Source organism: Mastacembelus armatus, chromosome 18 (genome assembly GCF_900324485.2).
Source record: "Mastacembelus armatus chromosome 18, fMasArm1.2, whole genome shotgun sequence".
Lineage (NCBI taxonomy): Eukaryota > Metazoa > Chordata > Actinopteri > Synbranchiformes > Mastacembelidae > Mastacembelus > Mastacembelus armatus.
This window is the reverse complement of record NC_046650.1, coordinates 12726932-12751241: the sequence shown is the minus strand read 5'-3', so window position 1 is coordinate 12751241 and position 24310 is coordinate 12726932. Positions and strand designations below refer to the sequence as shown.

Sequence of the window (24310 nt, the reverse complement as noted above, 5' to 3'; positions counted from 1 at the left end):
TAATACAGTACTTCCTGCCTTTGTTAAACTCATAGTGTCACGTTTTTGCTGGAAGTGCTTTTCAAGCCTTCAGACTGTAAAATAAAGTGTTATGGGGTATATACTGTTAATCACAGTTTCAGCTGTTTATTTGTTCCATAATAACCTGTTTTTATCCAGGTCACTAAAGCTGTGAAAACAACTCTGTGTTCACTTTATCCAGTTAGACCAAGATTGCTCTCTTGTGCTGATTGTTTATGACATCAGATGACTTTATTACATGTGCAGGTAATTTCATATCGTGTGTTTGGGCTGAGTCGAAAGCTCAGGTGAGAGATAGGAAGGGGCGTGGCCAAAGTGGGAAACTGAGCAGAGGCAGAGAGAAAGGAGCCGAAAACACACAGGTAGGATCATAAATGTCCTTCACAGGGTCCTGGAACTGAAACATAAGATATTTTTTTTCTGGATCTATCTCTGTCTCTGGACTTATTTAGAAAAAGCTTAGGACTCAGAAGAAGAGTCGTGGTTTGTGGACCCTCCGTCGACGTCGCTGGAGGTTTTAGAGCCAACATGAGTGACTTGTCTCGGGGCTTGTGTGGTTAAAACCTGTTCACTACACCGGGGAGCGAGTTATTTTGATTAGCGGTAATTATCAGAGATTTTATCAGCCTGTATAGATACAGCAGCCTGGGCAAACAGCTTGTGTCAGGAAGTTTTGGAACATAATTATGTCCTTAATGAGAAAATTGGTAAATTATTGAAGAATATGTGTTTTTGACACTAATGTTTGTTGTATTCAGCTTTTTAAAAAAGTATAAGCTACTTGGATCATGAAATCTAAATTCATTTTAAAAGCACGTCCCTCTGCTGCTTTTCTTTATGACAGTATTTACTCTTATGATCCATGTTTTATAAAGAAAACATCTAATCTGCTTAGAAAGGCACAAAATCACTGATAATAAAGCGGTAATATAGTCTAACACTCAGGGCTTTAATATTAATTTTCTTAAAGGTTTTGAATGATTTTTTTGTATTTTTTACATAATTCACTCTACACAAACTCACAGTGTCTGTTCTTGAAGAAATCCACAGTATCCTGGGCAGATTTTTAACAATCACAACCTTCAGTCTGAGTGTGATCTAATATTATAGATGTAAATTTGGATTTTCTGTGAATTCAACTCTCGGAGTTTCCGTGACAGTGATTAATGATTAATTATAAGAGAATATCAAGTGTGAGTGTGGGTTGATCTGGATTTGTTCTCGGGCTAAGCCAGAAGAATCAGGTGCCACCGGTGCAAACAAATGCACCCCAGCAGAAGTGCGGTTGGACTGGGTAAACAATGCTGCTGGCTGTTTGAAGTTACACACAGTGGATTGTGTGATAAAAGTCAGGCTACTTTTACTATTCAGCCATTAACTAAATAGTTGGCCACTTAGTCACTTTTGCAATTTGACAGAAAGGATCTTTCATTGGCTGAAGGTAAAGATCCCTCTCTTTGTGCACACTGAGAGAATGACAGCTGCTTTGTTTGCTGACGTGCATCTCTGTGTTTTCCTTTTGGATTTGAATGTGACCTGAACAGAATTTGTCTCAAGTTCCCTCAAGCAAGGTGCCTATTAATTGGGTGTAGTCTCTGGAAGCGAATGCAAGTCCAAGCTAGTACCCTCTCTCTCTCTCTCTCTCTCTCTCTCTCTCTCTCTCTCTCTCTCTCTCTCTCTCTCTCTCGAGTGGTTTGGCTGTAAGAATGAGCAAGCTGGTTGCAGAACACAATGTGCCTCTGCCTGTTGTTTAGTGTGGATGTTAATTTTTTCCCAGGGCAGCTAACAGAGGAATGTTGAAGGTCTTTCCTGACTCATACCTGCTCGGCTTGGTGTGCTGATTTATGGTGCTACGGTTCACCAGAAGCCAAATAAAAGCCAGAGATTATGTCCTGGTTTTGGCTTAATCATTCCTGTTTTTGCTTTCATGATAGACTGCAGTGCAAGACGTGCAAATCTGACACAGATAACAAATTTGAAAGTTTTTTTTAAATTCATGCAGCTGTCAACACACACCATATATATACTATGTGAACAGGATCTGTTCTTTTTGTTTTGTTCGTTTGCTTGTTTTCCTTCATCCACCTGTTCATCATTTGTCACTGTTTTCCTCATCTCAGTTTACTCTCCTTTGCATAGTTAGCTGCCTCCTTCTTAATGCAATAATATGTAACTCCCCCTTTTTATTTTGTTCTTGGTACAAAGCCTTAAAGATTACCCATCTGCCAGTTTGTCCTTGTGAATCTTAAACTTAGTTAAACTGCAAAATCTCGATCAGGAGCCATGGTGAATTAGCTGCTGTTACAGATTCCTGGTCAAAAATACCAACAACATCTTGTTAAAAGTCGCCACACAGACAGTGCTGAACAATCCCCCTCTGGCGTCACACCAAGGGCTTTTTGTTATGTCTCCATGGTGAACCAAAGGTACTGTTAAACAGGCTCTTTAATAAGCTGAGGAAGACTCAGACACAGCTTACACTGTTACCCTTACGGTAATCGGGTTTTGTCTTAGATCCCTATCCTGGAAAATATACTTGAATGCTGAATTTCTGCTCTCTCCCTCTCTCTTATTTTGAAGTTTTACTTACCAAAAAATGTAAAGATTCAATAAAAGGAATTTCTATTTGACTTTTGAACCTTAGGGCAGGTCGGCTGGGTCATGCTGATGGACCAGGACACTCAATGGCTGTACCAACTCCTGGCCGAGGTCCAGTTGGAGAAGTTCTACCTGCGCATCAGAGATGGCCTCAACATCACCCGTGTTGAGCACTTTGCCTATGTCAAGGAGGTCGACCTGGAGCAGATAGGGATCAGCAGACCTGGTGAGCCTGATCGTCTTCTTTGATTCATTCATGCAGGCTAAAAAATCAATACATACAGTATATGTCTTCCTCTGACAGAGCAGAGTTCATCATTGGCTCAATCATAGATTGTTTGATTCATCACAAGACAGGAAAGAAGTTTAAGAAGTTTTTGGTACAAATGCATTGACATCTGTTTAAGCACCGTTTGTCTTTTAAATGATCCTAATCAGCACAGCATTTACAGCATTGATGAATTCCTGATTAAGCTTTAAGGCTTAGATCAAAATGAGCATAGTTTTTGTACATTTAAAGGCTGTGGGAAAAAATTGACTTCAGGTCACAATGAATATTTTTTATTTCCAGCACAAAGAAGATTATGGCATGCTCTGAAAAGCTACAAGATAAATTCACGATCACCGATGTCACCTCTGAGCCAGGAAGGCGGCAGCCGAGCTCTTCCCTGTCTGATCCAGGCCAATGAGCTGATTTTGGCAGAAAAGCTGGGCTCTGGGTCCTTTGGGGTGGTGAGGAAAGGAGAGTGGCACACACCCAATGGGAGAGTGGTAAGTTTGGATCAGCAGTGAGTGTTTCTTAAGATATTTTTTAATATTCTGCCTTTATTTGATATTTGACCTTTGAAACAAACAGGAAATATCGTCCAGTGTGCCATGTTAAGGTTACCTGTCAGAGACGGCAAAGTTTTCTTCTTCTTTCTTTGCCAAAACAATCCCTACCTACCTTAGTATGAAGTATCACTTGTATGCAGTCGCTCCTGACTGAACTGCACTTTGTATTAAACAAGAAGGACTCAGTGTTAAGTAGAAAACATCTGTCACCAAAGACATTTTGCTGGGGCCCGACTGAGACTGAGCCTGTTTTTACTTTTCTCAGTTGCACGTAGCAGTAAAGTCTCTAAGAAGCAGCATGTCAAGGCAGACGGAGACACTGACGGACTTCCTCCAAGAAGTGACCACCATGCAGTCGCTGGACCACCCCAACATCATCAGACTCTACGGCGTGGTGCTCACACAGCCCCTGAAGATGGCAAGATATTTTCTTTTCTTTTGCTACCCACAGAGAGAGGAGATAAAATAAGTATTCCATGTTTAGGAACCATAATGACCTGTTTTTCTTTCCTCTAGGTAACAGAGCTGGCTCCCATGGGCTCACTATACGACACCTTGCGCTCACGTCAGTATGAATACCCCCTGCTCCGCCTTTGGCTCTTTGCTACCCAGATTGTGGCAGGTATGGATTACCTGGAGAGCCGGAGATTCATCCATAGGGACCTGGCTGCGAGAAATGTGCTGCTGGCCTCCAGGGAGATGGTAAAGATTGGGGACTTTGGCCTGATGAGAGGCTTGAACCAAGAGAGAGATCATTACGTCATGTCGGCACACAGACGTATACCGTTTGCATGGTGAGAGCTCTTGGAAAAAGTGAGAAATTCAAAGTTGGTGAAGGAAATAATACTTAAAGATCCTGCTTTGCTTCCAGGTGTGCTCCAGAGAGTCTTCGTATCGGCTCCTTCTCCCATTCCTCAGACGTGTGGATGTTTGGTGTCACCCTGTGGGAGATGTTCACATACTGCGAGGAGCCCTGGTTTGGCCTGTCAGGTCGACAGGTACATGCTCAGCTGCACATGAACGTTTACGCAATCCTTTCAGTGTTTGTATCCATGTCAATCAGCGTGTTTATCTTCATGTTTGGAATGTGTGTCCCCGCCCGAACGCAGTTTGTTTTTCTGATACGCTGTGTGACTCACTGTTGTAGCATCTCTCACATGTACTGTCTTCCGTACAGATTCTGCTGCGCGTGGAACGAGACGGTGAACGTCTGGAAAAACCACCAGACTGCCCTCAAGAGCTTTACACAGTCATGAGGAAATGCTGGGCCTGCAATGCTGCTGACAGACCCAGCTTCGCTCAGCTCAGCACTATGCTGGCAGAGGTCTGACACCTGATGTGTTACTTAAATCTTGGGTAAATATGTGATGTGTCAGTATAGTTTTGTATAATTTTCCTTTATTCCTCCACAGGCTAAACCAATGGAGGTTCAAGCAACGAGGGAATTTGCTGAACTCAGAAAACTCACACTTCAGCCTGGCGACCTTGTGACTGTCATAGACCATGGGTGGGTCATGGAAAAGTGGGACAAAAACAGTAAAAGGGAAAAACTCTGACTGGCACAAACCTTTTTGTTGAGATGAAATGGGTTTTTAAATCAGTCTGCTCAACAAAGTGCATTCCAGCTGTGATCTAAGGGAGTCCTTGAATGCAGTTCTCTTTGTTTGTTTGAACAAGTCCAGCAGCTATGACATCAACTACACTGTGGTTTTTATTACGTAATGCATCTATGGTGAAGATGTTATTTAACACATCTGCATTTTATTCTGCTTGGTCTGTTCATAATACAGACTCAATTGTAGGTTTGCATCAGATCAACAAAAAGTTTCCCCATTAAACACTATAGTGATGTTTAATCTACACACATTTAGTTTAAAGTGTGTTATTACCATTATTATTGTATTATAGTTGTTACTACCTAGATGACAATAGAGAACATAGTTGTGCTTTTGAGAAAGGTGAGTATGTTTTCTACACCATCATACCTGTTCTGAGCTGCTGCAGAGTTGGACAAACCTGAAGAAACACATTTTGGAGCTCACTGGTTCTAACCCAGTTTGTGTGTCTGTGCAGCCTGGAGCTGAGCGAGTGGAAAGGCCAGAACCAGAGGACGCTGGCAGTCGGCTGGTTTCCTGCGAGCCTCTGTGTGCCGTCGCTCCCTCCTGTTTCTGCTGCTGCTTCCAATACTGTCAGCAACTCTGGGCCATCACCACCTGCTCCTACCTTCATCTCTGTCCCTGTGAAGGGCAGTCTGCAGCACACCGGACACGGGGACATCAAGCCTGACCGCTGCTGGGGAACACCAGAGAACCTGGAGGAGTCAGTGACACTCTGCATTCATTCCTCACTATCTAACGTTTTGTGTTTTTGCCCTAATCTCAGTCTCTCAGCTCATAATGACCTGTTGTCAGACTTTATTGCTGCTGAACTGAAAGTTTCCTGACACAATCTCAGGAATCACAGTTTGCTGACTCAACTAAATTCACAGTGATAAAGCAGCCAGACCGTGTGCCATCATGGCACAGTTTTCATTTACATTACACAAACAGTAACAGGAAATTCCTGCTGGCTACTAAAAAAGACATTTCATTTCATCAGACAAATGAAATGAAAAAGAAATGGGCCCAGAGAGACAAGAGTCCTCTCAATTAGCTCTCTCAGTTAGGATTTTACTGCACCTACTAACAGAAAGGTTGGTGAAATGTGGTCAGACTAATGTGTTCACTCTTCTGACCTGTGCAGCAGCAGCTGGAGGCTGGGACCAGCCAGGGAGCAGGAGGGCTCCAATCTGAAGAAAATGGCAGGTAGGAACTGAAAAACAAACCACCTGCAAAATATAGTAAGTAGAGCTGCAAGACAAAACATGGGGGATATCAGTGAAATGTCATCCAGTAGTAATCAATGACATTATTTACTGTAACCAAGTCAAATCTGAAGATTTTAGTAACATTTTTTGTAGTGGTTGTTAGTGGTGTTACTATTTCAGTATGAACACATTTTGTACTTAAAAGCTGTTAAACCTGTGTCATGTGTAGTGTGAATCAAGGAGGCAGGAATGATTTCACTACTTTAGCTCAGCCTGTCCACTCTGCCCCCTGGTGGCTGTATTAGAATATACCACGTGTTTCAACAATCGAGCACTATGCAGGCTCCCTGCACCACGCCTGTAATTGTTTTTCCTGATTTATTTCATGTGGCAGACTCATATATCATTTTACTTTTTCAATAAAATGATTCGCTGTGTGTGTGCAGGTTTGTCTCAGAGCCTGGAGTCAGTCTTGGGCGGACCGCGGCCTCGGGCGCACACTATGGATGCTATGAGAGTGGATCAGCATGGGAGATTAATGCCTCCTGTCATGGCAGCTAATAGTGCTGTGATGAAGGACCCCCGTCGGTTCAGCGAGGCCAGTATTGCTCCCCCTCCCCGACCACCACTCCCCAACCTGAGGCGTTTGAACTTGAAAAACCCAGGGAAGCCCATAGTCCCACCACCTCCAGGCAGCTCGTGGGCTTCTCATCCAGTCCTGTCTCCTCCGCCGCAACCACAACCTCATCCACAGAACCAGCTGCAGCAGGGCACTGGAGGCCCCAACCTGGCAAGGATGGCCCAGATGGCACGCTCGACTCCACAGCTCGATGAGTGTACCGACAACAGACACAGAGAGAGGGAACGAATCAGAGAACGAGAGAAGCCACCTCACATGCAGAACACAAGAGACAGTCTCATTGCACAGGTAAAACATAAGTTGTTTTTTTGGGTTTTTTTTACTCTTTGGATGCATTTTCATACATGTATCCTTGTTCAGTGGGTTAAAACAAGCGTTTGTCTGCTCTGGTCAGGTCATGGAGGCAGTACATGGAGTAACCCTTGAAGAGGTTTATACTGCACTTCAGCATAACGACTGGAACCCACTGTGGGCCGAGCAACAGCTGAAGGTCAGACCCCATAGTCCCTTATCCATATCTGCCCCTATCTGCTGTTACAAGCTCTTTCTACAAGGCAATTCAAAGCGATTTACGACTAAGATTAAGATATAAAAATGGCATTAGGATATAAAAGATTTAGAAGAACGTGTTTGTCTGATCCAGCTGGAGTGTAACGAACATAAAAGATTTACAGTATAGCTACTGTATGTGCTCCTACTTTATTAGACACACTAATGTACGTTTTCCATATAATGTAGATTCACAGTGCAGTTTAATCAGTCTTCAATAAAGCACGGTAAATAACCATGAATCACACTGCAGGAAACCACAATATGTGGTTATGCAGTTAACTGAAATGAACAGGTATGTTGCACCAAAGGCCAATCCCAGCCAGTGATGGCACAGCAGCTGATTTCAGGTGTTAAATTTGAATGAAAAGTTCTGAATGCATGTCCACAGTATATCCACAGAATCTCGATGGCTATTTCTGAACCTTGTCCTCTTGTTTGTGTCCGCTCAGCTGGAGCAGCTGTACTCGCTGAGCCTCTGTTCCAGAGAGGACTGTCTGAGGATCCTCTCGAGATACCAGTGGAACCTGCAGACAGCAAGCCGCTACCTGATCCGCTGGTCTCGGGACGACAGGGCCCAGGGACCTCAAATTAGCACAGAAAGACGGGTCTGAGGTGATTTTCTGGGAGGTTTTTCCTGTACGAGGGACTTTCAGCAACATTCACGCTGACACACTCAAGCTGCACAAGGAAGCCTGATGAAGGACCAGATATAGAGGGGACCAGACCACATAAAAATAGAAAGATGAAGACTGATGCACAGGAAACAGGAATTCAGCAAAAGGACTTAATGTTTTATTTTTGTAAATCATTGCCAGCTCATGTTTATTTGCAAACAGGTTTTGTATCTTAATGAACGTGTATATGTTGTAATAAAAATGATTTAATACTAACAGTAGTCACTATGATGAGCTTGTTTATGCCTGAATAACACTCTCTCCTTTAATTGAGTATCTGCATGATGCATTTTCTACTATCAGAGCCTTCTATTTTAAGAAAGAGAGAGCACAGACTCTTGCTGCTGAGACACAAACTATAATACTCTGCTTGTATTTCTCACTTGCTCCCAGGAGGTGGAGCAGTAAATCTGACCAGAAAAGGGAATTTGTGTCTCATATTGTTGAATATCAGTTTACTGTTAATCAGACAGGTAAAACAGATTAATCTGATATCAAACACCAGTATTTGTGTTGAGAAAATACCTGTAGCGTTTGGTGGAAGTGGATTTCAGTGCTGCAGAATGAGAAAGGATTTCCCTCCGAAGCAAAGATCATGTTTTCCAAGTGAAACCAGATGTTCCACAAATAGACTCTCCATTTCTGAGGGGCTTCCCTAACAATTCCATCACTTGAGCAGATGAACATAAGACGACAGTTCAAAAATAAGTTATATGTTTATTTTATTTCTGATTGAGGGTTTCGTTTCTGTAAAAAAAAAAAAAAAAAAAAAAGCATAACTATCCTAAAACAAACGTCACATAAAGAGGTTACAAAATTGTGTTGCGACAAACACAGGAAACTTCCTGCTGCTGCTCAGCTACTCATTTACAAAACCAAGAACAACATGCATGAGATGTACTGAACATCATTTGGCTTCTTCCCTTATCCAGGCCAGACTGCACAAAAGATAATGGTAGCAACAGGCAAATACAGCAAATTAGGTTACTGACAGTGTAATGGAGAGCTGCATGAGAGCACTAGTGGTAACCAAATCTCATTGGAGGCACACCCATGTTATCTCACAATAAAAGAACAGCTAATGAACACAGAGCAGACAGATGTGTTAATTCATTGGAAAGCACAGAATATGAGCTAAAAACTGACCAAAGTTCACATTCAGGTCTCTTTCAGCTGCAAAACCTATAGAGAGTTCATGTGTTTCCTTGAACGCCCCTCAGGTGCAGTGTACCCAGAACGCCAGGGTCAGAATAACATTTACTGATCACAACATCTGTTATTTTTTTATTTCTCTTTTTTTGTTTCTTTCCCCCCCTCAGTTAACCTTCAGTCACACACTCTCTCTCTCTCTCTCACACACACTACACTGACTGGTTCAACACAGCAGTGTCTGGAGAAACTGGCTGTGGCATCGGTCTCCATGACAACCCCTGAACCACAAAGAGAGCATGAGAGCATTTATGCCACAGACTGTCCCACAGATTATATGCACATGCTTTCAAGAGACAAAGGGCTTTAAGGCTGCAGCGAGGTAGAGGGAGAGCACTTTGGTAAATACTGTCTGCATATCTCAACTACTAGATATTAAACGTTCTCCCACATCTTTCACAATCCAAAACACCACTTTCCTTATATGAGCTAAGTAACAACATGCTTACTATGGCTATTGTTTTGGTTTTTGATAAAAGTTTTTACTAATTTAAAGCAAGCCTACAGCCGTCCTAGGGCTCTATGAAGCTATCATTAGTTTGCTATAATATTCACAGTGACAATGGTAATATGCTCATGTATCACAAGTATAATGTCTATCGTGTTAACATTTGCTTAACTAAACATGCAAAAAGTCTGATGTGAGTGTCTTTAGTTTTGCAGGTATCAGGTAGAAAACTAAAGTCATTCTAGAAATCATGAATGTCTGTGTGAAGTTTTTATGACAATCCATCCAAGTTAAACTATTTCCATGTAGTGCTTTGTAGATAAAGATCGATATGACCTGCAGATGTGAGGGTAGCACAAATCCAAATATGTTGATATCGACTCATTTCTGAGTACAGGCACTGAAAAAGACTGAGGTTTAAGTTGATTTTTTTTTTTTTTTTTTAGCAGGGATTAAAGCTCAGCTGCTGGTTCTCAGCTAAAGATAGATAAAATATCTATAGACTGTATGGACTGTAAGGAATAGTGGCCACATGGCAGCCACTGTCAATCACTGGGTTTAGAGAGATTTAGAAAAACAATCCTTGTCATACATACATCTGGAATCGAGAGTTAATTTCCTCTTATCGGCTGGCATCTGCTGAAGGCAACATAAAGAAAACAGGAAAAGTACATGAAGAGAGAATGAATAACTGGGAAAGGTTCTTGCTTTCATGCCGTTTCCCCTCCTGCTCTCCACAGTTAAGAGAACACAGTGCTGCGCTGGTTGGCTTCCCCGACCTTCTCAAAGAACATGAAATCCTGCGAAGTGACGAACAAGGAAGAGATAATCATCATTCAGGAAAAAGCCTACAAATTAAACTCAGTGTTATTCAGTGCGATTAGAGACTTACAATGAGGAAGCAGGCTCCCATGAGCACAGCTTTCATCTTCACGTCCATGTCCAGGGGAAACTGGATGCCAAAGTTGTCAGTGTCGGTGAAGACTTCCTTCAAGAGGCCGCTCCACTGCTTGCTGATGCGACCGATGGGTTTTTCACCATCCTTCCCCTTCAGCTGCAGAGCAGTAAGAAGGACAGGGTTGAGCCAAGTTAAAATATTGTTATCATAATTTCCTTCTGTAAGAAGCTGGAATCGGTCCATGCAGAAAAGAGGATGTGTTGACGAGCATTAGAGGACACATTAACAGGCTGAACCACATGAAGTTCACCAGATGTGTTGAGCTTCACCTCAAAGTTGACGTCTCCACAGCAGTTGCAGGCAAAGCAGGGCCCCTCCAGTTTCAGCACCGTCTCCTTGTTTGCTCCCTGAATGGAAAACCGTGGCAGGAAGGGGTGCCAGTCCTGTTTGACGTAGCCTATAGTGGTGCCCGGGGGTGCCTGGACCTCCAACTGTGGGCACATAGGTAAAAACACAATAAGACAAAATTAGAAAGCTATTCCATAGAGTTTTAAAATCTGCCCTTCTGCCTTGACGCTGATGGCTTTTAATAAAACATCATGGGGTTACACGGCCTGTCACATAGGACTGCAGGAATGGTACACAGGACTAATTGCCCTATTGTGGCACCGCATAACAAAGGTAATGCATCTCACATGGCTCCTGTCTGCTCAGTAAACAGAGAGCTGCAGTATGTGAGAGTGTAGGAGCTTGGATTCAGGCCAGTGGGAACATACTGTAGCCAACGATCTGATTAAACGGAGATGGAGAGAAAGGGTTTCAGAGGTGAAGGGGAGGTAGAGGTTGGGGGAGTCTAGGAGATAGTCTGACTAACAAAGAGCCATTCATAGTCCTAACAAACCCCTCCCTGAACAGACTACTGCACAAAGACATTGAAACGCCAATCAGCAACTCAAAAGCAACACAAGGCAAAGGCAGGAGAGGCTGAGGCCACTGAGAGCTGTAGGTTTTTAATGCTAACACGACCTGACAAGATCTTTCAAAGACATGGTTTTGTTAGCGTCAGCAAGTCCCATGAGAAGACCAAATCCAGCAGTACTTTCCCCTGACATGGTATCAGTCCCAAGCCACTTCTTTCCTACTGAAGGTGAAGAGAAGAATAACAGTGCCCACATTGACGGTAATGAGAAACACTTTGACCAGTGAAACCATGTGGCTCAATTATGTGTCTGTAAGAGTCTAAGACATAAGAAATAAGTGTGTCAGGCTATGGATGTGAGGGCAGCATGAGTAAGAATCATCATGCTGATGATCAGGTAATTTCAGCCCTTTCTCAATTGTTTGGTTTTATTGTGTTTTAAATAGCAAAGGTCAGTGGAAAGTGATAAATCTCCTATATCAAACTCCATCAGACAATCATTCTGGTTCAAATTAACATTAGTAATGGCACACATTATCTAATATATATATATAAATCTTATATCACAGATTATCACGGGGTTTATCTATAACTGGAGTGAGTTCACAATGTTTGTCAGAGCTGAATGATTGATTGAGCTGTTACAATATTGGTCCTTGGTAAATAAACATAACATGAGGTCATTAACAGCTGTATCTGACACATTGAATACATCCAAACACACCTCTTGCAGGCAGCAGGGACACCAGCAGGAGGCGCAGCGGTAAGGCCGGATGAGGCGGATGACTTCCCTGTCCATGTTGTCCTTGATCTTCATGTCAAAGCTGCGCAGAGAGCCGCAGCAGTTCCTGGTGCAGCAGTCGTTCTTCTCTTTGGCCTTGTAGATCTTTTGGCCCAGGCTGTTCTTTATCTCATACTCATTGTTGGTCTCAAATCCAAAAATTGCTGGGCAGGGGTAAAAGGAAAAAGGGTGTAAGTGGTGAAAAACAAAACACTGGTAAGTAAACAGAGAACAGATGTAATTTCATCATCATGGGTGATACTGACAGGTTTAAAGGTTGCGATTGCATCAAAAACTGACTGCTACAGATCAGGTGCTGTTCATAAAGTGGCAGGGTTAAATATGACTGGCTCACCTTCTAGCAGTTCCACTTTTTGGTGGATCAGGATTTGGTCGATCTAAAACCACACAAGAGAAAGTGACAAGAGGAAGAAACTGGAAATAGGGAAATTTTTGCAAAGCATATTTTGTTCCACTTAAAAAAAAAAAAAAAAAAAAAAAAGGGTAAAAGCTGCTAACACAAAAACTATTTCTCATTTGCAATTCAAAGTCATTGACTACAGGGTTTTTCATAAAGTGTCTGACTGACTTGATACCAGTTGTTTTAGAAAGTCAATCACTTTCATTTTTTCTCTGGGTACATGAGGAGTTAATGGCTGGAAAGCTATGAAAGCAAGTTAAAGTCTTTGTTTAAATTATATTTTGTTGTAAGCTGAGCCTTTAGCATTTGGACAAAGAAAACAAACAGTATCTGTTATATAATCTTCACAAATTCCAAAGTGTGGGAGGAGTGAGTGTTTAAATGGAAAAGCTGCACACAAACTGAAAACCACATCAGTCCTCTGTTCTTTACTGAAAGTCTGTTAAATGCAGTATAAGAGTAAATCAATCTGTGGCAAAAACTGTGGTTAAATACATCTATATGCTTTGGTCTAATGTGTAATTAGTTATTGTTTGCTCTAGACTGTTACACGCCTGCTTACAGTTTTACCTTTTAGCCTTAAGAAAGGCTCCTAATCCATGTGAGTCACAAAGTCAAAGCTGAACGTTAAGAAAAGGTAAGGGAACAAATTCCATAAATGAAGGCTTGGCACATATTACTCCATATTTATTAAAGGAGAGACACTCCTAGAAAAACCTGAAAACAGACAGGACAGCATTTGAAATCACTTGGCTTCACTGACTACTGTTTTAATCTTTTGAAGGAACTTCACAACTGACAAATAACCTATCATCACTTTTCCCTTTCTTTTGATTTTTCTGGCCTACCTGTGTGAGGTACTCGAGCCCTGGGGGCACCCCAACAGGAACCACAGCTGGTGCTCCGACCGGGGCTGTAGAGATTCCTCCTGGGGCATATTCCTGTCCTGGGCCTGAGCCCACCGGTGCGGGCTGATACATTACTGGTTGATTGGGATTGTAGCCCATGTTGAAACCCACCGGAGGGCCTTGACCTGGGTCTCCATACCCCCCCATAGGCACTGGGTAAGGGGCTACAGAGTGTCCACCAGGCTGAGGCATGGGGTAAGGGGGGTGGTTGGGAGAGCCTGGATAACCTGAAAAATAGATGGCGATATTGATTCTAACATAACCCCAAACAGGTTTATTCAGTTTTTATCTTTAAGAAGAAAAAAATACCCTCATCCATGGGCACAGTGCAGCATTAAAACCCTAATACTTTAAAAGACACACTAATCCCTATCACCACACTTTCTTCTCACAGTGTCACAACACACCAGGATCTCAAACCACTAAGCAATAATTACACACACCTGTGATGAGTGAACCCAGTTACACATGTAAGGACCTATCAGAGCACGAGGAGCAGCTGCACCAAAGGACCCATTAAATACTTTAACCACCACTTACAAACCTCATGACAGCTGGCCCTTCACGAGTTACAGACATCAAACCACATTTAAAAACAAACTATCTTTGTCACCTCTGAGAGCACCAGGGGATGTGGGTGACACCAAAAACGCTCTTTTCATCTGGCAGTTTTTTTTTATCATTTGTACAGTCGTAATGCAGACTGTTGATTAGAAAAGCTACAGATCTCTTATCACTCACCGTCTATTCAATAAAAATAAAAATAATAATAACAGAAATACATTGATGTGAATTAAATAATCACAAAAAAAAACAAAGCATATAAAAAATCCCATATTATAAAAAATTTAAGGTTGATACTATTTGCAAAAACAAGAACTTCAGAAAATGACAGTGCCACACAGAAGTAGGTGGAGGAAATCATGTGTGTGTGGTCAGGCTGATAACAGCTGCTCTATGCTCGTAAGTGTGAGGGTGAGTGTGTGTGTGTGTGTGTGTGTGTGTGTGTGTGTGTGTGTGTGTGCGTGTGTGTGCGCGTGCGTGTGTGCTTGCATCCTGCATTTGCCAATAAGCTGAAAACTACGTGCTGGAAAGCAAATAAATACGCAACACAGGAAATAGTGGACTACCACCTCTACTACTAACAGCCCTAGAGATTTGTAATTATCAGACTGTCATGATAAATATGTCATGATTGACAATCATGACATATTTATCATATTTAGCTGTTCTTTAAACAAACAATCATGATTGTTTGTTTAAAGAACAGCTCTATACACAGATTGCCTGAAAACTGTTTTTATTTGGGCCTAAATTCAACAGGTGCAGACTCTTATCTAACCAGAACAAATAGCACTAACCAATAATATCTGCTATATAATGTAAGTCATATAAATTATATATTTCTGACTTGTCTGCCTATATATACTATCCCACAAGAAAGAAATCCTCTAAATATAACATGTGTCTGTTGCACTTGATGTTGATTCTAAACACTAAACTTATGTCTCCTCCAATATCTGCTAATGAAAGAAGCGTCCTCTAAACATTAGTTTAAGGGAACTCAACAGATTTCAGGAAGCTGTATTCTTGGTTCATTAGCAGCCAAAACAGTTAAAGGAGTATTCACTGAAAACACATTCAGCTATGGTTTAAGAGTGCAGCAAATCAAGGAGAGAAGAGCTTAATGAGGATGTCTCTACTTAAAGTGGATGCTTAATGAATGAATCGCTAACAGATGTGCCACCAGACAACTCTCTTTATGGTTGGTTCGGATGCTGCCGTGACTTTTCTAATACTTTCCTTTCTTTCTTGTAGCCAGAGGTGCTGACCACCTCCTGCCCCGTAGGGTTGTAAATGTGTGTTTTTCATGCTTTTAAGTAGAAACAGGTGTGCTTTTTCAGTTGGATGCAAGAAAACAACTGCAGTGTTTGCACAGTGTCTGACGCTCTTCAGGGTGGACTAAATAACTCCACAGCATAACCGAGGGGACGTAGAGGATAAAACCAGGGTCCAGACAATAATTGTACATCACTTTGTACAAGTGGAGGAAGAAGACGCAGAAGAAAGAACAGTGATTGTTTCGCAGTATGTTCAGTGGCCTCAGCATTATTAGCCTGCTGAGGTGTTTATGCATAAACAACTATACCCATATTTTTCATAATGAAACATGTCACCTGGTGTAACAGTGAAGCAGTTTTACTGTTTTCATGCAGCAGTACAGAAGAATAAGCTACATCAGGTTGTTGATACACACAAAATATTTACCAAGACATGTTTTTTATTATTTCCATGGGATTTATATATTTATATATATATATAAAAGCACCAGATTTATCATTTAAAGTTATACTTATAGTCTATACTCATATATACTCACCACAGAGAGTACCCTGACTACGTGTTAAAATTAAAGACGTTACTATCGGGTGAGGACACGTCAGAAAATAACAATCATGCCATGCTGATAGTAAACGTGTATAAAAGTTGGCTGTGCTCGAAATAGAGCTGAGCACGCACAGATCTCGGATCTACACAAATCAGACAATCTGGTCTGTTAAAGTTTACACATGATGAACACAAGCCGGTCTGTTACTGTGGTTCATTAAATCTGGGCCGAGCTTCTCTCAAACGTGCGTGCACAGGTTCTCATTGTGTTGCTGACAAACACACACAGGTCTAAGTCCTGTATGACCACACCTGTGCCAAACATATCAGGTTCTGTGTTTTACACCCAACTTGTGATTATTGGTTACTTATTACTGAACATGACTAGATATATGGTCTGTTTAACATGTACACAGGTAGGTTCACTGCTGTGTGTGTGTGTGCACTTGTGTGGGTTAAATGCAGAGCACAAATTCAAGTCACCATACTTGGCCATATAAGTCACTTTCACAAGGAGGATTTGGGCGCCATGTACTGGTTTCGCGATTGGACTCCAAGCTGATCAAACTGGTTTTTCAGCCCTTAAGCTTGCGTGCGTTTCCACAGTCAACGAATGGCCTAATAGTTAGATTGTTCCTCTGTCATGCTGGTATGTGGTTTCCAAGTTAAATTCATGGATTCAAATTTTTATGGTTTAAAGTCAGAAAGAAGGTAATCGCTTGTGATCTTTCTGTCTTTCTAATTAGAGCCTGAAGAACAGCAGAGTAAAGTGTTCTGTGAATTCTCAGGCTTGTTGTTGCTCCACCTCCTTCCACATTCCTTTCTCTAACTTGCAGGAAACAAAACAAAAAAAAATTAAAGCAGAATGTTTGCAGAAAGGCCACTTTGACATACACAGACTAACTTGTTCACACTTCCTAAAGCTGCGTTGATCCATCCAGAGGGAGGAGTGCGCTAGATCAGAATCAGAGAAGTGCTCAGCCAGGCATGTGAAGCATTTCTTTTAAACTTCACCACCTCAGGGAGGATAACATTTCATACGGCTGACAGGGTCAGCACAAGGTCCAATCAGAGGATAGTTTGCAATGGAAACTCTTAATTATTACACAATAGCCGTGGAATATGACACAATGGAATATATGAATAAGGAAGAAAGCCGTTATGCCACAACATAAAACTGTAAATACACTGTGATGTAAAAACACATAAGTGTACATCTAGTTTGTTTGTTTTCCCAATATCCAAGCATCTTTCCCAGCACTTACCAGGACCAGACATGGTGTGGGGGCTGGATGAAACTTTCCCTGGCACAGAGTAAAAAAACTGGTCACACTTCTATTCCCAAGGTCTCGACAAAAAACTGGAGAAATGAAAGGGAAAGGGAGGAATTAGTCATTATGATCATGTTGGTCGCCTCCCAGCTGTCCTATAACTGTGATCTCTGTCACTGGTTTAATAAGTATTAGAATAGAAAACCACCAAAATAAAGTCCGGAAAACCAGTTTGTACTTGACAGAGAACAAGCTTGTGATAACTCAAGTGCAGCACAGCTTATTGTGTTTATGATGGGGGGTGGGTGACATGCTTTAACAGAGGCAGGAGGGTGATCTCTTATTTTTCCACTGAAACCACCTCAGACACATCCTGTTGCTGCTGCTGCTGCTTTTTTTGTTTTTGATTTGATTTCATCGCCATTAAAATGTCCTGTTTTTACAAGATATTCCAATAATAAGAGCATCAGTGCTTATTTCATTAGACGCTTATTTGGATCCGTTTCACTAAGAGCAGAGTCCACTCCTTCCTTTTGTGTCTGGCAACAAGCTGGAAAATCCCTAATCACGCGATCTTTGGGTAATTAAGCGGGAAAAGAAACGGGAAAAGACAGAAATCTCACCTCTGGGACGAGCCGCTTCTGCCTCTGCTCCAATGAGAAGAGCGATGGTGTCAAACAACTCACTCAAAAGCGGTTAAAACCCTCGATGCAGGCAGCAAGAGATGCGTCTCCTTACCGTCTTCTTTCCAACCTGTTTCTCTGCGCTCTCGCCACACCTCCTTCCCACCAATCTTTCTCAATAATCTCCTCCCCTCCAGGCCAAACAATGCTTCCGTGTGTGTCTGGTAACATGAGCCAAATCCTATAGTAAGGTCACAGAAACATGGAGGTATTTGATCTTTTTCTATATATATATATATGTATATATTTACATATATATATATAGAAGAGGCACCGAAGAAGAAGAGGCTTCAAGTCAGGGCTCTGGCTGATCCTCTCTGGGACACTCCTGTGTTGTCTTGGCTGTGTGTTTAGGGGCGTTGTCAACTTTTCCTTTTTGTTTCAGGATCGTGGTGTTTATATAATCACTGCCACAGTTGTGACTATAAAGACCCGCATCGTGCAAATGGAAAACAGGGTATTATCAATACAGGATGGGGGGGGGGGTCGTCTGTTAACCCCGGTGTCACAGCACAAACATCCACCAGAGGGAGCCGGAACCTCAGAAATGACAGTAACTACAACTAGACACTGTGCATTGAGAAGGTTTTCAGTTTTCTTATGTTGCAGCCTGATACTACAGTTGTTAAATTCATTTTTTCTCATTCATCTTCACTCAGTGCCCCATAATGACAAAGTGAAAACAGTTTTAGGAATGTTTGTAAATTTATTAAAAAGGAAAACCTGAAATATCACATTTACATAAGTATTCAGACCCTTGACTCAGTTGTTAGTTGTTACAGCCTCAGGTCTTTTGGAGTATGACACAACAAGCTTTGCACACCTGGATTGGGGGATTTTCTGTCTTTCTTCTTTGCAAATCCTCTCAAGCTCCATCAGGTTGGATGGGGGCCGTGGGTGGACAGCCATTTTCAGGTCTCTCCAGAGATGTTCATCAGGGTTCAAGTCAGGGCTCTGGCTGATCCTCTCTAGGACACTCACTGAGTTGTTCCTAAGCCACTCCTGTGTTGTCTTGGCTGTGTGTTTAGGGTCGTTGTCATGTTGGAAGGTGAGTCTGAGGTCCTGAGTGCTGGGGAAGAGGTTTTCATTGAGGATCTCTCTGACCAGTCTCTCATTCCCAGCTTGATGCTGCCACCACCATTTTTCACTATTGGGATGGTGATGCTGATGAGAGGTGCCTGGTTTCCTCCAGACATAATGTTTAGAATTGATTCCAAACAGTTCAGTCTCGGCTTCCTCCACTCTCACATACTAACCTAAACCAGTGTGTGTGTGAAATGTGTGTCTGCCCAGTCTCTTCACTCTCTGTCTTTTGAAGCTTCCACTGTAACTTAGGGGATGTCTGTAAACAGAAAGGGCTGTGATGCCAGCACAGCACTCTGATGGAAAGCTATTGATTTTTGGACAGGCAATGCATGAAGCATGAAGCTGTTTTTGTTTTTTTGTTTTTTCCTTCTCAGGATGAGAGCGCCATAAGTGCCATCATCATTAATGTGCAGTAGGTCCTATTAAACTAGATGTTTCACCTGGCACTTATGCAGTTCGGCTTCTGAATGATACATTTTTGGAATATCCCATCTTTTCATTTGGGCCCTCAATTGTGTCTTGTCACCTTACACCAAGTCAGGCCACGCCCTCAATGCTCATGGTCATGAATTTCTGAATGCACTGTAAACCCACACAACTGTAGCGGTCAAAAACAGTATGGAAGTTTTCTCAACTAAAAGCATAAAGACTCACCTCTGGCTAAACAAAACAAATGTCTAGCTCAAGTACAGTAAAATGTTTAGTTTAAGTGTATGAAGATAAACACACACAGCCAAATTTAATGTACAAGTCAATTTAAGCTGCATTATTCAGTGTTTTATTTTTCAAAAGCAATTCTAGTGTAGGAGACAAGATATAACTGATGAGCAAGGCTCAGGCAGCTGGATCCGTGATGAACATGAGGACAAAATATTAATTATCAACTCTGAGTTAGTCACATGATGGAGTATGCAATTCAGCCTGGTTGGCTGTGTAGATTATTTGCCTACTATTTTCCAAACTTTCTGTATCACCGGAATAGTCATTGTTAAAGTTGTTAGTTACACCTGTGCTCTTCCTGCTGCAGTCCAAACTATTTTTTCCCCTACCAGCCTCATGTGATCCTTCTGTTCAGTTCATATGTCTGTCAGTGTCTCTATAAAAAATAACTGAAGTGACATAAAATTGCTGGAATAACTGAATCTGACAAATCTATTGTTTATGTATTTTGTCCTGGCAATCAGCTCTGAGGGTGCTCACATCTGTGGAAGGGAAGCTTGTCTGAGGAGTCTATATTTGGCACCTGCTGCAGTGCTGGATACTTATAGTGTACTGGACCTGGGCGTGTACAAGGGAAGTTAATCAGCAACACACACACACACATACACACACACACACACACACAGAGAAACATACTGTGCACATTAAGTGAGTTTTAAGTAAACTTTCTACTTCACATAAAGCAAATACCCTTAAAAAGCTACACACGTTAAGCAAAAAACGAATATGTACTGTATGTTAAATGTTTAAACTGTTATGCTCAGTCTTGAGTAATGAACTTAGTGTCTTTTAAACATACTAATATTATACTTAATTTCTAACAATATAGAATCACTACAATATAACATAAGCCTGCACTTACCTGTACACATGTACTATTTTCAGAGACCATTAATTTCTTTTTTTCTACTAATGGTTATTATTTTCCCATTTATCCTACATAAATAACTACTGATTTATATTGAATACATTAGAAATACTTCTTAAATAGATCTCAAACTAGTAAATATCATACACAAAAGCAAGTATGCTGAAGTATGTGTATCTTAACCACAAAACCAATGTATTTAAATAATCACTTATAATTTAATTGTGTCTCATGAAAGCGTAAGAAAGTGCATTTAGAGGAACGGTTTGGCATTGATTGTTGGTTTCTTGCTGAGAGTGAGATACCACACTCATGACTCTGTGGTCAATAATATGAAGCCAGCGGCCAGTTAGATGTGTTTAGCACAAAGGAAATCACTGCACTCAGCCAAATGATAGTTTAACACAAAACCCTAAAAGCTCATGAACACTGCAACTGTCATTTTGCACTGATTGTGTAAAGAGGTGTTCAACATATAATATTTTAATGATGCCTGAAAATGTGATCTGAGTATATAGCCCTAACACTTTGCACTGGTATCCACTGAACTAAACCTTAACCATAGCCCAAACCCTAAACAAACCCCACACAGAAGTGAGGCCAACAAACTGTCTCATTTAGAAGGATTCTCCTCAAGTTTACATCTTTGATAGGACATTCGGTCCTGTATTGCAATGAAAGGACACACAGTCACACACCCAGCCAGAAGCCCCTAATGAGGCCTGTCCCTGATAATGGAGGTAAACAGTGCAGCCTATCTGGCCTCTGCCCCTGCTGACACGCTGCCAGCTTTGCCTTGGTTTATTTATACACGCCTGATCTTTCAGCACTGGCTCTATGTTTGGTGAGCCTCAAAATAGAAATAATTAGGACAGGGAGGGAAAAGAGGAAAAGTGAAAACGTGTCAGAACGCGCATATGCTCCAAGCTGACCCCCTCGCCCCATCCTCTGCCAATCTCTCCATCCATCCCTGCTACGCTGTCTCCGCTTTGTTTTGTTTTGTACAGATAGAAGCAGGCCAGCAGAAGAGGGCTGGAGACAGTTGTGTGTGGTCTGGATTGGGTGGCCATCCGCCGGTGAAATCGGCCGAAGCAAAGTTATCAAGTCTTTAAAATTACCACACACTAGGGTCCTGATACCATCTCTGATCCCTGTCTGGGCTTTTCTAGGTCTTTCAACCCCTTGAAAAATAAATGAATACTTATATGAATATGTGAGCAACTGGTTCATTATCCAGCTCTAATTGTGACATTCAATTAAGTCTTAAGCTTATTAATTTGAACACTGTTAAATATAAATGCTAAATATTATATTTTTTTCTTATTTCTCATTTCAAGCTTAGCAAGTAACTTTAGGGAATATAAATGTACGAAAAGCCATCAAAATCTCTAACAAGCTGTTTCTCTTTGTTGATACTAGTAAAATTATTTCACCCTGTTTCCAATAAAAAGCATCTTCTCTGGAAATCAGTCAGTAAAGGAAGATGACAAATGATTCTGATCTTTACATTTTGATATGTTTTAGAGAAAAAGTTGCTCACTAGTGGATAAAAAGTTACTGGTGGAATTTCTGTCATTATTTTACACCTGTCGAGGGTTGTGTTAGGTTAAATAGCAGTGGAACCCAGATCACTGTAAATCAGGGGTGGCCAATCCTGGTCCTCGAGGGTCACTGTCCTGCTCGTTTTCCAACTATCCCTGCTCTACCCACTGCTCATTACCTGGATCAGGTGTGTTCAGCCAATCAGAAGCTGGGGGATACCATTTCACGTTGTCTTCCCTCACTTCCACCCTCATCTGAGATGGTATCTTCCAGATCCTAATGGACTGAACACACCTGATCCAGGTAATGAGCAGTGGGTAGAGGAGGGATAGTTTGAAAACAGTCACCCTCGAGGACCAGGATTGGAGACCCCTGCTGTAAATGAACCTAAATGAGTGTTTTTGATGTAATTTTGCACACAATTACCATGTTGTGAACTATATTACTCAGTCATATCCCGCTGATCAATATGACTGTAACTATAACTCATATGAGCTGATATTAAATGTGGCATAAAACCATTAAAGATATCAGATGGGGTTAATGTGTAACCTCAAGGCAAATTTGCAAAGAGCAGGCCGCAGGGTCCTCAACAAAAGCCTTATCATGCTCCCATCTCCTCACTCAGCTGCAAGCAAAGTGGAAGAGGGCGTGGGGAAGAATGATGTGTATGTACGTGTGTCAAGGCATGTTGTCAGCACTTAAAATCTCTTAAGAGTGGCTGTAGAGGTTATACACTAATGATGACAATGCCAGGCACCAAGGCGGCAGATATAATTGGCATAGACACACACACTTAGCCTAAACAGCCCTCAATGCCAGGCCCATGATATAAACCCACCCAAGATCCATGGCTACAAATACCCTCCACAGTGGTCCACAGCTCAGAAGACGCAGAACTGCAACCAACATCTTTGAGCAGAGAAACCCACTGCATAAAAAAATCCAAGATTTAAGGTGAGAATATGTGTTTCGTGTTCTGGTGCGTGTGTGAATAACTCCTCACACCGAATCAGAGTGTGAAATTGTTTTATGCTCCACAGATGCTTTGCTCCAGGTGTGTGCTTCCTTTCCTGGCTCTTTACCTGTTGCTGGAGGAAGTATCTGCTGCTGTGTTGCCAAGAGGCTTCAGAAGCAAAAGGGTAAGCTCTTACACGCACACTAAGTCAAACAAATCCAGTGACTGCAGGCATTTAATCATGTGAGTCTTTGAATCTCTTAATAATTTGATTTCTGTCCTTAGGAAGTCAACAGGCTGGACCAGGAGCTCTTCTCCCGCCTGCCTGATCGCTCAGACTGGGGAGATCTTTCAGTGGGTGATGCGGGGGAGACTGGCAGGGATGTGGATGGTCGTCCCACTAATTCAGAGACTTTCCTCGCCCCGACAGAACAACTTTCTATCCAGCGCCAGCACCAGAACCATTATCAGTATCAGTTCCAGCGTAAAGCCGCTGATAAGAGGTGAGGACAAATTAACCACAAACCATCAACAATGGGTTTAGGGAAAGGTAGTTTTTGGCCTCATGCATAAGAAGATAAATGGTGTTAAATGCTCTACAAAATGACAGATGTGGACATTTCTAGTCTTTTTTCTGAGGTTATTTTTTCTTCCGATAGTTGATGGGTAAACAATTAACTTCAATTTAGGCTGTTGTTGATTTGGTGCAGTTCTTTTAAAAGTATAGGGTGTTCTTTAAATAAGTGGTACACAATGAACATGAAGTAAGAATTATTTTATAAAGCATTTTAGACTGAGCCTTCTCTCCCTTCGATGTTGCGTCTACAGGAGAAAGGTCGCTCCTCTGGACTCTATCGGCAGCTTTCAGATGTCCAGCTTCCGAAACCAAAAGGTGAGCAATGCTCTTGGAAACCTTTCAATAAATACGTAACACTAGAGAAATGACTACCTGCACAAGTTATGTAATCTGTAACTTTTGAATGGCACATTCTTCAAAAACAAATCAGCCATAAACACATAAAGACCATCTATATGGTCACACTACATGAGTCCAAAGCAGTAGCAGTACAGACCTTCAGTCTGTC

General features: G+C 41.8%; 2 protein-coding genes across 6 annotated transcripts; one reads left to right on the top strand and one right to left on the bottom strand.

Moving 5' to 3' along the window:
- The first annotated feature begins 292 nt into the window (after nucleotides 1-292).
- On the top strand, nucleotides 293-8341 carry tnk1 (tyrosine kinase, non-receptor, 1). 3 transcript variants are annotated; one of them, XM_026328491.1, is made up of 14 exons: nucleotides 360-383; nucleotides 474-624; nucleotides 2666-2845; nucleotides 3191-3390; nucleotides 3719-3871; nucleotides 3970-4247; nucleotides 4325-4451; nucleotides 4631-4777; nucleotides 4866-4960; nucleotides 5527-5772; nucleotides 6196-6257; nucleotides 6706-7187; nucleotides 7294-7389; nucleotides 7901-8341. In XM_026328491.1, exons 3-14 carry the CDS (start codon nucleotides 2683-2685, stop codon nucleotides 8060-8062), a joined length of 2211 nt encoding a protein of 736 aa, XP_026184276.1. In that variant the 5' UTR covers nucleotides 360-383; nucleotides 474-624; nucleotides 2666-2682; the 3' UTR covers nucleotides 8063-8341. The 3 variants fall into 3 exon arrangements, with proteins under 3 accessions (XP_026184285.1, XP_026184266.1, XP_026184276.1); XM_026328500.1 differs by lacking the exon at nucleotides 474-624 and having other exon boundaries at nucleotides 293-383; XM_026328481.2 differs by having other exon boundaries at nucleotides 350-624.
- A 1077-nt stretch (nucleotides 8342-9418) lies between these two features.
- Nucleotides 9419-18149, bottom strand: LOC113143048 (phospholipid scramblase 2-like). 3 transcript variants are annotated; one of them, XM_026328519.1, is made up of 8 exons: nucleotides 17992-18149; nucleotides 17363-17457; nucleotides 13650-13936; nucleotides 12736-12778; nucleotides 12324-12544; nucleotides 11010-11171; nucleotides 10675-10836; nucleotides 9419-10582 (listed from the first exon to the last, which is right to left on the bottom strand). In XM_026328519.1, exons 2-8 carry the CDS (start codon nucleotides 17373-17375, stop codon nucleotides 10523-10525), a joined length of 948 nt encoding a protein of 315 aa, XP_026184304.1. In that variant the 5' UTR covers nucleotides 17376-17457; nucleotides 17992-18149; the 3' UTR covers nucleotides 9419-10522. The 3 variants fall into 3 exon arrangements, with proteins under 3 accessions (XP_026184304.1, XP_026184297.1, XP_026184308.1); XM_026328512.1 differs by lacking the exons at nucleotides 17363-17457; nucleotides 17992-18149 and adding an exon at nucleotides 14323-14464; XM_026328523.1 differs by lacking the exons at nucleotides 17363-17457; nucleotides 17992-18149 and adding an exon at nucleotides 14153-14268.
- Nucleotides 18150-24310: the final 6161 nt, after the last annotated feature.

What these genes read in the sequence shown, in the direction of transcription:
- tnk1 (XM_026328500.1), top strand. Translation starts at nt 2,683, where the DNA reads ATGCTGATGGACCAGGACACTCAATGGCTGTACCAACTCCTGGCCGAG. An exon ending in TCACACAGCCCCTGAAGATG is followed by an intron (nt 3,872 to 3,969) that starts GCAAGATATTTT and finishes TCTTTCCTCTAG; the next exon opens with GTAACAGAGCTGGCTCCCAT. An exon ending in GAGACAGTCTCATTGCACAG is followed by an intron (nt 7,188 to 7,293) that starts GTAAAACATAAG and finishes TGCTCTGGTCAG; the next exon opens with GTCATGGAGGCAGTACATGG.
- LOC113143048 (XM_026328512.1), bottom strand. Translation starts at nt 14,392, where the DNA reads ATGATAAAAAAAAACTGCCAGATGAAAAGAGCGTTTTTGGTGTCACCC. An exon ending in GGCTCGAGTACCTCACACAG is followed by an intron (nt 12,779 to 13,649) that starts GTAGGCCAGAAA and finishes GTGTGGTTTTAG; the next exon opens with ATCGACCAAATCCTGATCCA. An exon ending in GTCCCTGCTGCCTGCAAGAG is followed by an intron (nt 11,172 to 12,323) that starts GTGTGTTTGGAT and finishes ATGTGCCCACAG; the next exon opens with TTGGAGGTCCAGGCACCCCC.